Genomic DNA, 16982 nt, shown 5'->3' with positions numbered 1-16982 from the left:
GCGTCATCACTACATTGTGATCTGGGGCCATTGCCCCTGCCACCAAGCCCGGGCCTCTCTCCCTCCTGAGGGTGTGGGGAGCCACTCAATATTTTTAAATAAATTCCTTTCCTGCTTGCAAAAAAAAAACGGCAAGTTAAAAAAAAAAAAAAAAGTGTTTCCAGAAGGGAGTCATCAACACTGTTAAATGTCACCAATCGGGAAGCGGATTTGCTCAACCGGTAGAGCGTCCGCCTACCACATGGGAGGTCCAGGGTTCAAACCCCGGGTCTCCTCGACCCGTGTGGAGCTGGCCCATGCGCAGTGCTGATGCGCGCAAGGAGTGCCCTGCCACGCAGGGGTGTCCCCACATAGGGGAGCCCCATGGCAAGGAGTGCGCCCCGTAAGGAGAGCCGCCCAGCATGGCGTTGAGGAAAGCTTGCTCGCCACTGATTCCATGGCCAACAGAAGAGACATGGGGCAACAACTGAGGTGGAACTGGGGGTCAAGAGAGGTTTTTGGAGGCAGAGGAAGAAAAAGGCTACCTTTATGGCTTTTTGAAATTCCTGAGTCAAACCAACTGTAGCAAAAACTTGGATCCCCGGAAAGAGGTCCTGGTCTCTCGGAAATAAAGGTTCCCGGTCCCCTGACCAGGAGCGCAGGTATCCCAGAGGTCTGGCCTGGTGGAATCACCAAACTGCTTTGATAGTATTCTAGCTTTAAACCAAGCTGGACAAGACAGATGCCCCTTTTCTCTCCCTGTGGTTGCCCAAACTGTGGAGCGGACAGCTTTGGCCTCCTTTCTGGTGAATAACATCTCGGCTCTGAAAGACTTGTCTTCAAGAGGTCTGTTGTATCTTGGCCACTGGACCCCCACAGTGGAGACACGTTCTTTATCTAAGGGGAAAGTTTATGCAGCAAAAATGGTCTGTCAGTTGTAACGCAAGAGAAGGAAGTAGATGCATCGCAAAAGGGGGAAAGATCACCCCAAGGATGCCATCAAGATCTTCCAAAGAAAGCAAATACTGAAGTTTCATTCATTGGTTCTGGTATGGAAATAGACAGAGACATATATACACATACGTGTATGCACGTGCATAGGTGTGTGTTTGTATGGCTGACACTTTTCTTTTGCTCTGAACGTTTTACTGCCCTAGTTGACAGTGACTTCTATCCTTCTCTTTGGAAGTCACCAGTTAGCTCAGCAAGAGGGGCTCTGACATGACAAGGAGTTATTTCATGACATAAAACCCCCAACAGTTTATCTCATAATTAGCATCTCCGAGGAGGAAAAGGAAATCACAAAGAAGACGCATGTATAATTCATTACCCCGTACCACATTTTCCCAAGTAATTGGCTGAGGAGGCCTGGATTTTGAATTGTAAAATAATGCAGGGGGTGTTTGGAGGATAATAATGAAGCAGTCTCGTTTTGATTAGGAAATTCCCCTGCATATAATTACTCTTTGCAAAACAGAGCAGTTCTGTAAGGAGCGCTCTGCTGGTTGGCACAGAACTCGGGGAGGTCGTGAGGATGTGGTGGGGCTTTCCCGGTACACTCTCGGGAGGCCATCAGAGCAACTTCCAGAAGGAGAGCTAAAGGCTGTGGGCAACTTCTAGGCCTGGAATCGTCCCCCATCTGCGTTCCTTTGACGGGTTTCACTGTAGGTGGAAACCCATTAGAATCCCTTTATCGAGGTATAATTGGCCCATAAAATGCACCCATTTTACGTGCACAAGTTGATGATTTTTAGTAAACTCACCGAGTTGTGCAGCCACCACCGCAATCCAGTTTTTTACTATTTCCTTCACCTCTGAAAGCTCCCTCGTGCCCATCTGCAGTCAATCCCAGCTCCCAGCCCAGCCCTAGCCCACCAGCTCTAGTTTCCGTCTCTAGATTTATTGCCCTGTCCTGGCTGCGTCACACAAATGGAGTGATACAATCTGGGGTCCTCTATATCTTGCCACTTTTGCTTAGCACAGTGTTTTTGAGTTTGTCCTGGTAGCATCTATCTGTTCCTTTGTGTTGCTGAATAGAATCCGGCGGTATGGCTTAGCACATTTGCTTTATCCCTTTACCAGCTGAGAGACATTTGGGTGATGTCCACTTTTTTGGCTCTTGCGAATAATGCCACTGTAAGCATTTGGTGTACAAGCCTTTGCGCGGATGTGTGTTTTCGTTCCTCATGGGTAGATACCTCGGAGTAGAATGAAGGCAGCCCCTGGCTGCATCCTTGGTTCAAATCCTGGCTTCACCTCCTTGTGCCTCCGTCTCTTCTGAAATGGAGATGTTTGGAGTGCCTACCTCAGGGGTTTTATGAGGATGCAATGAGTTCACATTGATGAAGTGCTTAGACCGATATCTGGTTCCCACTGCAAGGCAGTCCAAGTGTTTAATTAAATCAGTACAGGTAAGACCAATTTGTACATTGAAGTCACAGATTATCAGAGCCGGAAGGGCCCTTTGACATCATCAGGCTGATGTGTGTAACTCACGTACCAAACCCGTACGAGTCAAAGGGTGTAATCATAAAAGCCATTTTATTTTTACCTCCCACTGCTCTTTGCACTCCTGCCCGGGACAGTGGTCCCTTCCTATGACTTTTCCGCTCACTCTGAAATGACAGGGAGAAAGTCTCAATGTCGCCTTCAGGCGCGAACACAGTCCGAATCCCGCAATTAAAGGGGTTCGGGCTAATCAACACGCTGGTCCCCATTCTCAGGGCCGGCTCCGGCCCATCTCCCTGCCAGGCTGGGCAGCGGGTGTCAGCTTTCTCTGCCCGCCTCACCTCCTTCTTTGCTCCCCAGCTCCTGGAAGGAGAGGGAAGGGGTGTGGAAAGGGGTTACTTGACCCGCCCTGTTGTAAGTTGGCTTTGTGTTCCCTGGGCCTGGCTGTGACTTACTGTTAACTTTTCCCGGGATTTAGCTCCTCTGTCAAGGGCAGGGGCCTGTCCTCTGGCTGAAGGCTCCTCCCCCCTCCCCCCCCAGGTCGTACCCCCTGCACTATACCTGCCCTCAGTCTCTTTCTGCTGAGGGTTCCAGACCCAGACGGGACCACCTTTGGACAGGATTCCTTTTTCGAAGACACTAAGCCAGTCTTTCTACAGTGAATACCGTATCTGGTGTCTGGGATTTGTGTAGCTCTTACCCACCATCAAGAGGCAGAGGCGTCGCTCCTGGGCTGGACAGCCCTCCTCTCTGCTTCCGTAGGTTGCTTCTGCCTCTCGGAAACTTCTGGGCACCAGACCTGTAGGGGACACACCCGTCGAGCTCTCAGTGGGCCCAATGTGGAGCCCCCCTCCAAGGCTTTGGGTTATGAGGAAGTGGTGCTCCATCCTAGCAGCCCAGCCCTTGAGCAGGGCAACTAGGATTGGGGCCAAGCCAAGCTGCACTGACTCCTCTTTTCTGGATAACCCTAAGGTTACATGTTGGAGAACTGGACCTCGCATGCCAGCTCAAGGGGCCTAGGACGGACGCTGCCGTGTGTGACCTCTTCTCAAGTGCCATTTTCCTGAGTTGGTGTTGAGTTGCCCGGGTCACCACGGGCCCCTTCTGGGGACAGTCCTGCTCCAACACCTCTAACTTGAGAGAGGGTAGACATCCAAGCACAGCTCTCTCTCTCTCAAAAAAGTCACCTTCGAAGCTGTCCCCAGAGGACTCTGCTATCTTGATTGGGGTGGAAGGCCCCTGGGTGAGGGGCCCAAGAGTTGTGTTCTCAGTTGTCTGAGAGTCCCTCAGAAGCTTGTGGGTGGTCTCCCTCTCACCCCTGGCCTCACCATCTGTCTCAGATCTTGGCAACTTAGCCCAAACCTCTCATTTCTTGCCCTAGGCCATGGGTTTTCTTGGCTGGAAATCTGAAAAGCCTGCTTGGGTAATCACTCAGGGCCCAAGGGGGCCAGATGCTGGTGCTTTTGGGTCTCCTGGCCACCTCGATCTGAACTCTGCTTCACTGCACTGGTGAAGATACCTGTGAGCTGCGGCTGGCTGATCCGGTGTCCACAGGTATGTGGGCCCACCTCGGTGAAAACGTGGCTTGAGGAGGATATGAAGCCCTTGGGAGAGCCCGATTTAAGGACAGCATGCTTTCCAGGATTTCTGCATCATTCAGATGCCCCACATGGCATGTTCACTTGGCTTTCAAGACAGAATCCAGCCTCTGGTATGGCTAAGGGACACTCACACATGCACGCCACCTGGGGATGTCCCCTGGATTCTTTGAAACAGTTGCATGGATCCACTTCTCTCTGTTGGCTTTTATTAGAAGTGGATGGTTTTCCACTGAACAAATCAGATGTAATTAAAATGGAGTGCCCAATATTCCATTATTGCTCTGTGCCCTCCAGTGGAAACAAGTCACATTTTGGTTTTGGAAATCCTTGCATCTGGTAGCTTTTCCTTCAGTAGCACCTCTCCAGGATGCATTCCATAGATCAGCAATATCATGGTGCGTAGCCCTGAACTTGGAGGCAGAAGACCTGGGCTCTGGCTCAGAATTTTCTGCTTGAGCAAATCCCTTAACCTCCCTGAGCCTCAGTTTCCTCATGTAGCAAATGGGAATGGCAGTAGGGAGTACCTGCTCTGCCCAGTCTCGTGGAGTTGTGAGAGTTGAACAACGCTGCAAGGACATGCTCTGTAAGCCACCAAGTCAGATGTGGCAGGAAGCCTCCAAGATGGCCCCCAACCAGTCGCACCTCTTGGAATTCTTGCCATTGTATAATCCCCTCCCGTTGCATGTGGGCTGGACTTACCGGCTTGTTTCTGATGAGTAGAATAAGAAGTGATGGAGTGTGACTTGGAGACCAGATCCTAAAAGTCAATGTGGCCTCCCTCCCTCCTCGCTCTCTCTCGAGTCACTCGCTCTGGGGGAAGCCATGTCCTGAGTAGCCCTGTGGAGAATGCCATGTGCTGAGAAACGGAAGCCTCCTACCAACAATATCATGAGGGAGCCATCTTGGAACTGGATCTTCCAGCTTCCCCGTCAAGCCCTCAGATGGCAGCCCCACCCTACGTCCTGACTGCCAGCTCCTGAGAGACCCTGAGCCAGAATCACCCAGCCAAGCTGCTCCTGAATTCCTGACCCACATGAACTGTGTGAGATAATAACTATGTGGAGGCTTAAGGGTAACTTATGCAGTGCTAGGTAACTAACACAGGTGTTACTGCTAATGCTCTGCCTTCGGAAAGAGTGACATTCACTGTTGATCCATATGAAGATCAAATTTAGCCTAAGTTAAACTAACTATGGGAAGTGGATTTGGCTCAATGGGTAGAGCATCACCTACCACGTGGGAGGTCCAGGGTTCAAACCCAGGGCCTCCTGACCCGTGTGGTGAGCTGGCCTACGTGCAGTGCTGCTGCACGTAAGGAGTGCTGTGCCACGCAGGGGTATCCCCTGCGTAGGGGAGCCCCACACGCAAGGAGTCCACCCCGTAAGGAGAGCCACCCCACTCAAAAAAAGTGCAGTCTGCCCAGGAGTGGCACCGCACACAGGGAGAGTTGACACAACAAGATGATGCAGCAAAAAGAGACACAGATTCCTGGTGCCACTGACAAGAATAGAAGCAGACACAGAAGAACACACAGTGAATGGACACAGAGAACAGACAATGGGGGGGAGGGAGGGGAGAGAAATAAATGAAAAATAAATAAATCTTTAAAAAAATAAAATAACGACTCCAGTTATGAGACAGTTGTACTAAGGTGGGCAGTTATTTGGCCACAGTTGATGAGCCATTTTGGTTTAGCACTATTTTTTCATTATTGCCTAACTTGGTTCATTTATTCTCTTGCTCTTTTAAGAATTGACTTTTAGTGGTTGTATTTAGTTGGGGTCCAGGCAGGGAAACAGAAATGCCCCCAGTTATTTGTACAGATTGAATTTAATAGAAAGTACTGTTTGCTGGGTATGGAGAACAGAAAAGGCAAAAAAGGGGGCACTGAGGTATTGGGATACAGCCACACGCCTAGGCTGAGAGCAAAGTGGGGAGCGTGGGACTGAAGCCTTTGAAGACGGAGTGCTAGGGGGCTGGAGCAGGTCCCTCTGAGCAGGGGGCAAGATGAGGCTGGTCCTGGGAGTATAGGGAGTCAGAAGAGCTGGAGATTGGAACCAAGAGCTGCTGCTGGAACCAAGTGCACGGTGAAGTTTGTCCACAGGAACAGCGAGCAGACAGGAAGGCACATGTCCTCCTCCTCCCCCCGGGTGCTCTCTGGCGCCGCCTAGTGGCAGCCCCTAACGGAGCAGCGGGCAAAGCAGAACTGGTTTGTAGAGTCCGAGTCCCACAAACACTGTGCCGAGCTGAGAGATGAGTTTTAACAACTAGCCCAGTGTCAACTCTTTCTTTAATGAATTAGGGATTGGTTAGGAGGCACATTCCCTGCCAAGACCTCTCCCTCTCTTATTCACAGCAGCAGGGTCTCTTGGGGACGTTGTGTCACCGGAAGTGCCCTTCCTGGGTCATCGGGATTTCCCAACAATGCAGCAGGTGCTGTCAACCCCCATCTTGCCCAACCCTGCAACTGACTGAACACTTCCCCACCAGGTGTTCAGCTCTGGAGGCCAAAGCCATCATTCTGCCCCGCTGACCTGTTGCATTCACAAATACAACCTGATTTACGTCCCCTTGGTATTAAACTTTGATTTGAATGACATGAAATTCAAGATTATTAAATAATTCAAAATCCGTTTCTTCAATCTCACTAGCCACATTTCAAGGACCCAACAGCCATATGTGGCTAGTGGCTACCAAATTGGACTACACAGAATGGGACCTTTCCATCATCGTGGACAGTTCTGTTGGTCACAGCTGGCCTAGAGCCTTTAAAATGCTAATGGCAAGGAAAATGCTATTAAAACACTGGATCTTGAAGTGGAGAACAGAGAGAGTCAATTCTCTAAATATTTTTGACCAGTGAGCCCTTTTTTTTCATTGGTCGGGACTCAGGAAACCTGCTTTGGTTGTGTGGTCTTGGACAGGCACTTTAATTCCTCTAGACCTCGGTTTCCTCCCTTCATGCCTTGGCCAAGGTTTCCGGTTTTATTCTAGACCTCTGCCAGTGCTATGTCTACATTTCCCTAATCCTTGGGCCTAGTCTCAAGGAAAACCAAAGATTTTGCTCCCAGAGTCCAGACTGACCTTCCTGCCACCTATCTCTCCCCTCAGTAATCCCTTTTCTCCACTGCCATATCTGATCACCACCTTCCCTATGACAACCTGGTGGCTCCTCATGGCCCACAGGAGAAAGTCCAAACCCAGGTCCCTGGCCTGCCAGACCCATTGGAACACACAACCTGCCATTTGGGCTGCAGCCTTGGCCACTGCCTCCTTCATTTCTTCCTACACCCTGCCTCGTGTCAAACACCCTTGTTCCCGAAACTCATTCTCCACTTCATACCCATGTGCCTTTGCTCAAGCGCCCCCCCTGCCTGGAAGTCCTCCCATCATGTGCCCACCCCCTTCGACCTTGGCAGCAGGAGCATTGTTCACTGACAACCCCAGTTGCCATCCATTTGGGTCTACCGCCATGTTTGTGCCAAACACTTTAATGACTGAACATGATAGTAGAACCAATGTGAGACTCTTCAAAAGGGCAAATTTTGGTCAGGGCCTCCTTTCCTCTCTTCTTTCCCACGTGTCAGACCTGCGTCACAGCCCGATGGCTCTCCTTGCCTACCTCCTGCCCCCTCGCCCGTATCCTTTGTAGACCTTCTTCCCCATGAATCTCTTATATCTAGTCCTGTCTTGGCATTTCTTCTTTAGAGGGCCCAAATCAACCCAGCCCCCTTTGCTGTAGCTTTCCCTGACTCAAACCAGGCAGAATCAAGCATGTTTCCATCCGGGTCCTCATAGCCTTCTGTTATAGCCCTTACCAAATTTTACCATCACTCCTGCCACTGTCATCCTCACCATCATTGTCATCATCGTCGTCTTTGTCATTGTCATCGTCATCATGTCTGGCTCCTCCACTCGGTAGCTCTTTGAGGTCAGGCACTAAGTTTCTCACATTCAGGTTTTCGTGCTTCTGGCATGCATGAGTACATGCTTACTGAATTGAATCGGGCTTCTTTATCCATGAGGGGCTGAGCAGTCCTCTCTCCATGTGACCAGCAGTAGAAGAAGGCCCGTTGCCGGTCTCTGCTCAGAGAAGAGATGCACCCACCGTAATTATGCACAGGCTCAGGCTCCAGCCTTCAATAACGAGGGAGTTAATGTTAACACACTTGTTTACTGATGGTCCACTTAGTCTTTAAGCAATAGAGTGCCCATAAATTTTGTGTTTTCCCCCAGTCGGCACCCTGCAGCACATGGCGCCTGAGACGATCCATCAGGGACCTCGCAGGTATGGAGCCCCAGCTGACATCTGGTCCCTGGGCTGTACCATCATTGAGATGGCCACCAGCAGGCCTCCGTTCCACGAGCTCGGCGAGCCTCAGGCAGCAGTGTTCAAAGTAAGACCTGTTTGGTGCTTTGGGTTGCTGGGCAAGGCCAAAGGCCATGTGGAGTCTGTGTCTTTGGAGGACTCATCTCTGACTGGGTTTTGGAGAGATGGGACTTTGGGTATCAGAAAATCTATCCTTTATCATTCTAAAATTCCTCCCCAAGCTATCCGGAAAGACAGTCCCTGTGTGGAGACCAGCATGATGCTGACTGACCAATAGGGGTGGGGCTTGTACCAATGGGTAGGCTGAGATCCTGGGGAGGGCCATGCCTGCTTGTGGCCCCAGGGGAAGCCAATGTCAGGACAGCCCTGCATGTCCAAGGTCAGCTCTGTGGCTTCTGGTTCCACGAATGCTTGGAAAAGTTTGAGAGACTCTATCCCTAAGAGCCCATTCTCAGACTGACCTTCCATGGAGTGCTTTGGCCCCCCCTCAATGCTAAGAAGTAAGAAAATGGGGTTGCAAAAGGTCAAATAGCTACTGCTTATGGATAATGAGGTCACAGAGCATCAAACTGATGTGACTTGACTTCAGAGATCTTACTTCCTGGCTTCCCTGCCAATATGGCAGTCTCGCTTAGCCTGTCCCTGCCTCACTGCCTGCATCTCTGCCAGCCCTTCCAGCTTGGCCTCTCAGGCAGAAAGAGTTTAAAGGCATGAGTGCAGGTTTCTGCCCAGTGAGCTGAGGGCAAACCATCCGCCCCGCTCTGAGCTCTCATGCTGTGGAGCGCCTCACACCACTGGCTCAGGTAGCTCCAGGGTCAAGACCTCTAGTCCACAAGTGTCTCCTGGCACCTGCAGTCCCAACATGATGCCGAACACCAGGGGACTTAGATGTCTAGCCACAGTGGACCCATTTGGGGCCATTTAAGATCTAACCTGCAGAAGAGATGAGAGGTGGAGGCGTCTTCGGGACATGGAGCTGCCCTGGATGGTGCTTCAGAGGTAATCACCGGACATTGTAAATCCTCACAGGGCCCACTTGATGGAATAGAGGAGAGTATGGGCCATGATGTGAACCAATGTATATGAGGTGCAGAGGTGCCCAAAGATGTACTTACCAAATCCAATGGATGTGTCATGATGATGGGAACGAGTGTTGTTGGGGGGGGGGGAGAGGGGGGGTGGGGGGGTGGGGTTGAATGGGACCTCACATATATATTTTTAATGTAATATTATTACAAAGTCAATAAAAAATAAAAAAATTAAAAAAAAAAAAAAAAAGATCTAACCTGCAGCTTCAGTCAGCAGCTTTGGAATAAAGAGCAGGTGGGGCAGACAAAAGCATTGGGGCCCACCCAAGAGCCATGGCTGGCTGCTTTCCAATCTGCTGCCAACGTCCCGTGTAAACCAGGTAAACCATCTGCAGGCTGTGACTCTCAGTTCATCCCTGGGGCATGAGCGACTGCCCACTAGTCCTTCCTTCCTTCCTCCCTCCTGTTTCTGATTAGCTAATTAGCTATCCAAATTCTCTGAAAATAGATTCAATTCCTTGGATGGCATGTAAAGTCTAGTTTTTAATTGCAAATGGGAAAGTTATTCATCAATACTGTCCCTTGTGTGCTCTTAAGACAGACTGGAAATTATTTCTGGGATCTCTGTAATCTTTCAGAAAAGTTTCTAGAAACTTCTGGGCAGCCTCTCACACCGAGGGTACCCACCCCTCCAGGGGACCTCTCGAGGAACAACAAAGCGCCCTTCAAACTTTTGTCTCTGACACCCCTCCCCTCCCCCAGTGCCGTGGGCACTATGATTTCTCTCCCCACCCCTCAGGTGAGGGGTGGCACCTGCCGTGTCCCTTGCATTTCATATCTGGGTGGTTGGATTCAGCCCCGCGTTTAGCCTTCTCAACATCCCAAACTCTCTGAGCTGCCCGTGAGGAGCAGTGTGTTAGGAATGGGAAGCGTGCCCCTGGACGAGGGCTTTGGGGGTCTGAAGCTGCTGCAGTTGGCTCTCTGCGGTCCCAGGTCTCACTGAGGCAAGGGGAGACTGTGAGGAGCTGGACACAGGAGTGGACTTGGAGGGCACAGGGGCTTCCATCCCTGCACCGTGGGTTGGGCTTCTAGATGCCACCACCTGAGACAGAGAGAATGCCACCCTCAGCTATGGGAACAGTTCTGCAGGAGGGAGTTATGCGAGATGAATGAGCAGGGCCTGTCGTGGAAGCACTCGCATGTCACAGTGAGATGTGCCAGCTCAGACCCAATGCTTGGTTCCCTTATGGGTCAAAGGGACAGACAGCCTTTAGCAGGACAATGAGTAGCTGGCCGGAAAAGTAAGAACTGAAGCAGGAATTCTGGCAAGACTCCTAACTGGAAAAGGCAGAACACCCTCCCTCAGTCAGTTCGACCCCATGGGGATGAGGGGCTGGCTTGGGCTTTGGATGACTTTGGTTGATAGTTACCTTTCTCAGAGTTACCAGCCTCGGGGTTTTGTTTGTACACAGTTTGGAGCTGGAGGTTGGGAATCTCGGCTGTGAATGTGTAGCGATTGAGGGGCATGTGGGGTGTCGTTTGGGAGGCTGTGTGTCAAGAACAGGTACCAGATGCCTTTGAACGCCCCTCAAACTGTGACCTCAGTCCTGTCTCAGCTATCTGCTGCTGGGTAACAAAAATACCCCAAAACTTAGTGGCCTGCAACAATGATTTTTAAATTTTCCACAGTTCTGTGGGTTGACTGGTCCTTCCACTGGCCTTACCGTGGGGTGGCTTGGCTGGGGCAGGAGGCTCTAAGATGACCTCTCCCACGTGGCTGAGGCTGTTTTCCCCGCAAGGTCTTTCATCTGGGCTTCTTCATTGCACGGTGGGCTCAGATCCGAGAGGACCAGAGCAGAAACTTCCAGGCCTCAGCTCTGGTAGGCACACCATAGCACCTCCACGCCATCTGTCAAAGCCAGGTCACAAGCCGTCAGCCCAGATTCAAGGGGTGGGCAAACAGGCTCCACCCTGGCAAAGGGGTGACATTCAGTGGGGCCACCGCTAGAATCTGTCAGCAGCCCTCATAGGATGGCAGGGATTGGGGGTGCATCTGTTTGCCCGCGGCCTCGGTGCCACACATCGGTTACCTCTCCCTTCAATGCAGGTGGGGATGTTTCCAGAAACCCTTTCAGCTGAAGCCGGAGCCTTCATCTTAACCTGCTTTGAACCTGACCCCCACAAACGTGTCACAGCTGCCGACCTGCTCAGAGAGGGTTTCTTAAGGCAGGTGGACAAGGGCAAGAAGACCCGAATTGCTTTCAAGGCCTCAGGTGAGGACAGGTGACCGCTAGGGCTCCCGGGCCTCTCTGCTGCTCAGAACGAGCACCAGCCTTAGTTTTTGTGAAGAGTGGGAGGGATTTGAGGAGCAGGTTTGGGAGCTGTTAAAACCCAGTGGACAAATGTCCCTCTGCTGTTCTGCCAGGGGTCGCGATGTCCTCCCCACCGCCAACGTAGTTACGATCTTCTGGCCTGGGTTTTGTGTTTCCCCACTGCAGAGCCTGGTGCTTCGTTGCCAGGGCTGGCCTTCGGCCTTGGCCTTGATGAAAGGCTGTGTCAGGGGTTTGCAGGGGTCCCTGCCTAGAGCGGCTGTCCTGCAGGCCACCGAAGCCAAGTGATCCCTAATGGGGCACTAAGTCCTAAGTGGCAGCGACCTGAGAGTGACCCCTGCAAAGGACGCTGTTTGCTCTTTCCCTGGGAGTGGCTCGGGGTCCGAGGGGCTCAGCATCTCGTTCTGCAGAGTGTGCTCCTGGGCCTAGGTGCCTCGGCACCCACCTTGGAACAGGAGCCCCGGGTGGCGGATCCCCCAGCCCCTGGGGAGCAGCGCAGGCTGGGTGAGCCCCTGGGTGGGCCACCGCGGCCTGGGGCGCTCCCTGGCTCAGCCTCCTCCCTCCTGTCCCGCTCTGCTCTGATCCCGCACAGAAGGTACCCGGGGCACCCTGGCCCTGCCTGCGCCAGGGGAGCCTGTGGGCAGCAGCAGTGGCGAGCCCGGGGACTCCGACGCCCACCCCGACGTGTTCTTTGATGAGGCCCAGGCCTCCGAGGGGTGGCCCAAGCACCCCCTCTGTCACCCACACAGGTATGGCTAGCCCCTTGCCCGTGGAGCTGCAATAGGTGCTCGAGTTCCTGGGGCAAGGACACCCCCCCACCCCCTGACAACCAGGGGACAGCAAAGAGCTTTGGTGTCCTGTCTGCAGCCAGCAAGGGCGAGTGCAGGGAGGTTGGTGCCATCTTCCCTCCACTCCCCTTCCCTTTCCTCCCCTCCTTTCCCTCTCCCTCCCCTCCTTTCCCTCTCTCCCCCCTCCCTTCCCCCAGCGCCCCTCTGCCCTCTCTTCCCTCCAACCCGTTCTTCCCCTTCTCCCCCTTTTCCCTTCTTCCTCCCATCTCTCCATTCTCCCCCTCCGCTGTCGTCTCCTTCCCCCCCACCCCCACCCCCGTTACTCTTCCCTCTTCCCCGCCCTCTCCTAACCCGAGAGCTAGGGGTGGGGGTTAGGAAAATCCCTGCATTTCTCTTCCGATCCACCTCCCCCCGAGGCTTCCATCTTTTGGGGGGTGGGGCCTGCTTATTATTCATATCTCACCCCACTGGCACACTGCCCGAGCGTGGTACGCTGCTTGGAGAAGGTGCCCTGGGGACGTGCGGGGACCGCCTGTCGCCTCTTTGCCTCCCAGCGTTCCTGACGAGAGCTCCGCTTCGGAAGATGGGAGCGCGGCCTCTGCCCCGGAGAACAGGGACCTGGGCCTCTTCCTGCTGCACAAGGACCAGTGCGCCGTCCTGTACAATGTTCTTGGGGAGAGGAAGGACCAGGTGGCTGCCAACCTGCAGGAGCACCTGGCCCAGGTACCGGCGTGAGGGTGGTGCCCGCTGACCCTGCGCCCTCTGCCTGGGTCTGGTTTTGGGAACTGGTCCAAGCAGGGCCCAAGGGCCGTTCCTCTGGAACGCTGGCATAGTTACAGTAATCGCCATAAGCGTTTCCCAATTTTCTTCCCTCCCCAACAAAGCAAAATAAAATACAAAGTGGGGGGAGGCAGGTACTGTTGAAATATGAAAATCGCTCAACACAGGCGCTCGAGCCAGACATTGATGGAGCAATGCTGCCATCTGGTGGGCAAACAAGCCAGCTGCCACCCACAGCCCAGACGGACAGAAGGGCCTCCGGGCCTCCGCCCTCTCTCCAGCAGTGACCCCCGTACCCGTGGATCCCCCCATCTGGAGGCTTCCTAAACGGCCTGGGGAGGGCCCCAGAGCTGCCCCTAGGCTCCGGGAGAACAAGTGCTTTGCGAGGAAGGGTTGTGGATGGAAGTAGTCAATTCAACAAGGAAACAGAGGAGGCAAACCCACCCCCTTCCTTCCTCTGGATGGGGAAAGGGCCTTTTATGAAGAGGCCCTGCCCCATGCGGAAAGACGAACGTCGTCAACTGTGCCTGCTGGCGAGGCTCGCTGAGGGGGGCCCAGCCGGGGGTGAAGCTCGAAGGCAGAACCATTCACGGAAGAGCCTAGATAGGAGGACCAGGGGCTAGACAACCTGAGGACAGGAGAGAGGGGGAGGAATTCCAGGAGCAGATCCCTTCTCACCTGGGGATCCCCCAGTTCCATTATCAAATGGATGGTCCTCAGTCTAGTTTCCCTCAGTACTGCCTGAGTTTTCCCTCCCCGACTTAAATTTGCTTCCCTCCCCTTCCCTTCTCTCCTTCCCTCTGTTAGAGTTTAGATGAGTTGCGGCTCTCCTTTGACCACATCAGGCAAATAATTGGGATCCTGAGGGACTTCATTGGCTTCCCAGAGCCCAGGGCAATGGAATCTATGATCTCAAGGCTACAGGCAGACCTGGACTTTGACAGCTCATCCATCAGTCAGATTCACCTGGTGCTGTTTGGATTTCAGGACGCTGTAAGTGCGCCATCTGACCCTAGGGAACAAGCTAGAAGGCAGGGGGCCCGCGGAGGTGGCTCGTAGCCAAGATCATGGAGTTCGATGGCCATCTTCTCCCACAGTCCCTCTCTCTCCTCACCTGTCTACCCCTGAACCCTGCAGGCCTCTACACAGAGTGTGCAAACACACAAGACCTCATCTCAGTGAACTGGCTGCGATGCCGGCTGCACGTTAGAAAGGTGTCTTGCTCATTTTTGTCACCCAAGCCCCAACACAGCCTGACGTTTCATAGGTTCTCAATAAATGCTTGGTGAATAAAAATAAACAGGGTCCCCCGGGCCCCAGCAGGCCTTCTGGTCAGCTCAGAGGAAGAGAGCCCACAAGAAACATCAGTCAGAGACCCAGGGCAGTGTGCCTAACGTTTTATTTCACACCAAGTATTAATAGAAGCAAATTAGAATCAGCAAGAACTGCTGTTTCTTGAAAGGCCAACAGACAAGAAATATGCATCTTTTGTGATTTTCAGGTAAATACAATTTTGAGGAACTACTTAATCCCGCCCCACTGGACGTTTGCAGTGGACATCATCCTCCGCCGCGCGGTGCAGGCTGCCTTCGCCACTCTCATCCCAGGCTGGCACCCTCTTGGTGGTCAAGGTCAGCTTCAGACTATGGAAAAGATCAAAAATGGCCTCTGCACTCAGTTGTCGCCGTCTCCACCATGGTGGCTCTACACTGCCCTGTAATTCAGTGACTGCTGTGCGAGCCCCCACCCCACCCCCGGGGCTAAGATTCTAAGAATCCTCAGGATGCTCTGTTCCCCCTCATGGCATAACCACGGTAACGGGGTGTAAACGAAACAGTGCTCTAGGCAGGGAGAGAGGAGCCTGGGCAGTGGGGCGCTCAGGGAGCTCTTCCTGGCCGACCCCAATTTGGATCACATGGTAGCTGTGGCTGTCTGGCGCCTGTAGCCCCTGTGGTGTGTTAAAGCAGGTTAATACCCAACTGGCTCTCCCTCTGTGGCGACTTTCTCGCATGAAGTGGGGCTCTGAGGCCATTTTGTCCGCATTGCCCCTTCTTCCGTTGATTTGATCTCTCACTGCGTGGGCTCTGTAGCCCAGGCTCAGCTTCTGGGAGAGGCTTGTTAAACCCCGATACTTCCTGACTTCCCCACTCCAAGGAGGTGACTTTCTCTAGTCAGAGAGGACAGGCGTGTTGGAAACCTGGTGGTAATTTTTAAAAGCTGTCTTGGGCTAGCTTTCGTTGAACATCTTTAGGCCTCAGTTTCGCCTGTCAGCTAGGGGTGGTCACTTTCACACTGCAGAGGCCTGGGTGAAATTGTCTCCCTTCCACTTAGAGCCAGCAGCAGCCCAGTGGAGCCTCCCGACGGCCTAGCTGGCTGGCGTGGCCATAACCTAAACCAAGCCCCGACCTGGTTGAAGTGTTTTGCTAACCGTGTTCATTTCTTCTTCTGCAGCTTCACAGTTTTGCTAACCATGTTCATTTCTTCTTCCACGGTCTCCCAGAGCCGCGGGCACGCTTTGAGCCTGCCTCTGAGATGGAAGGGGTGGGTAAGGACGTGGAGATGGAAGAGGAGGGTAAGGACGTGGTGGAGATGGAAGAGGAGAGTAAGGACGTGGAGGAGATGGAAGAGGACTATCCCACCGCAGAGGCGCGTGCAAGCGAAGCGCAAGCCACAAACGAGCAAAGCAGACCCAGTTCCGCGGTGGCTATGGAGACCCTGCCGCAGCAGCAGCAGCTGAGCTTCCAGGGGGACAGGCAGGAGATCAGAAGGTGAGGACCTACCCTGCTTTCCACCTGGAGCAGGAGTGGGAGAATGCCCCCAACCCACCTGGTAGCTGGCGAAACTGGTGGGTGGACAGGGTCTCACCCAGTCGCAGGCAGGCCCTGTGAAGCAGATGTTTGGCGTAAAGCATCGTAACCATCCATGAACTGGGCAAGTGGGTATTCTCAGCTTTAACTGAGACTAGAACAATGTGTCCTTTTTTCCATAAAGTATTAGGAATCAGAGAAGTGTAGTGCCTTGCCACAGGCCACACTGAAAGCAGCAGGAGCGCTGCCAGTTTTCTCTTCATCAAGATGGGGCCCAGCAGTGGACGATTTGTAGTCTGTCCCTGCAGACGCAGCAGTTTGGGGGTCAGTTAGCACTTTGCCAATGGAAGTGTACTCCATAATCCTAACCTCAAGGAAGTTTCCCCAGTCATCTTTGAAGCTCTTCCCTGTGATTTCTCACGATCTCTAGGTAAGAATTGGTAGACTGCTTTCCCAACCAGGAGACCCTGGCTCTGTGGCAGTGTCCTCCCAAGAGTGCTGCTCTGTTATGTTCACTTCCTGGCACATAGTAGGTGCTCAATAAATATTATAAGTTTTTTTTTTCATTCATTTGCTCTGGGGAAATCACCTTATCAATGGGCTTTAAAGAAAAATGCAATCCACAACCATAGCAAACCAGTTGGTATTTACTCAAAATGTTGCTTTGTTGTTTGATAGTCATTGCACATGTTCATAAATATTTAACAGGAGTAGATGAGGTGCCTGTTATCCACATTTTGGATGTAAAGTTTTATACACCCCCCAGGGATCTCTATAGTTGAATTTTAGGCAGATGTAATAATTTTTTAAGGGGTCTGGAGTTTTAATGAAATGGCAGTTTTGGCAAAATGTCATTTCAAACATGAAGAATATGAAAGTTGGTAGTAATAC

The 16982-nt window shown here is 52.6% G+C and overlaps 1 protein-coding gene and 1 long non-coding RNA gene across 2 annotated transcripts in view; both read left to right on the top strand.

The window, feature by feature from the left end:
- Positions 1-16982, top strand: part of MAP3K15 (mitogen-activated protein kinase kinase kinase 15) — a 98170-nt gene that overhangs the window by 74833 nt on the left and 6355 nt on the right. The window contains 6 exon segments of the mRNA XM_071213256.1: positions 8265-8425; positions 11494-11659; positions 12309-12465; positions 13059-13227; positions 14092-14277; positions 14786-15000. Coding sequence (XP_071069357.1) covers positions 8265-8425; positions 11494-11659; positions 12309-12465; positions 13059-13227; positions 14092-14277; positions 14786-15000 — 1054 coding nt within the window.
- On the top strand, positions 15109-15967 carry LOC139438195 (uncharacterized). The gene is made up of 2 exons (XR_011647997.1): positions 15109-15251; positions 15785-15967. It is a non-coding gene; the product is annotated as an uncharacterized lncRNA (long non-coding RNA).

Source organism: Dasypus novemcinctus, chromosome X (genome assembly GCF_030445035.2).
Source record: "Dasypus novemcinctus isolate mDasNov1 chromosome X, mDasNov1.1.hap2, whole genome shotgun sequence".
NCBI classification, from domain to species: Eukaryota; Metazoa; Chordata; class Mammalia; order Cingulata; family Dasypodidae; genus Dasypus; species Dasypus novemcinctus.
The sequence above is the reverse complement of the archived record's forward strand: the minus strand, read 5'-3'. Positions and strand labels throughout refer to the sequence as shown.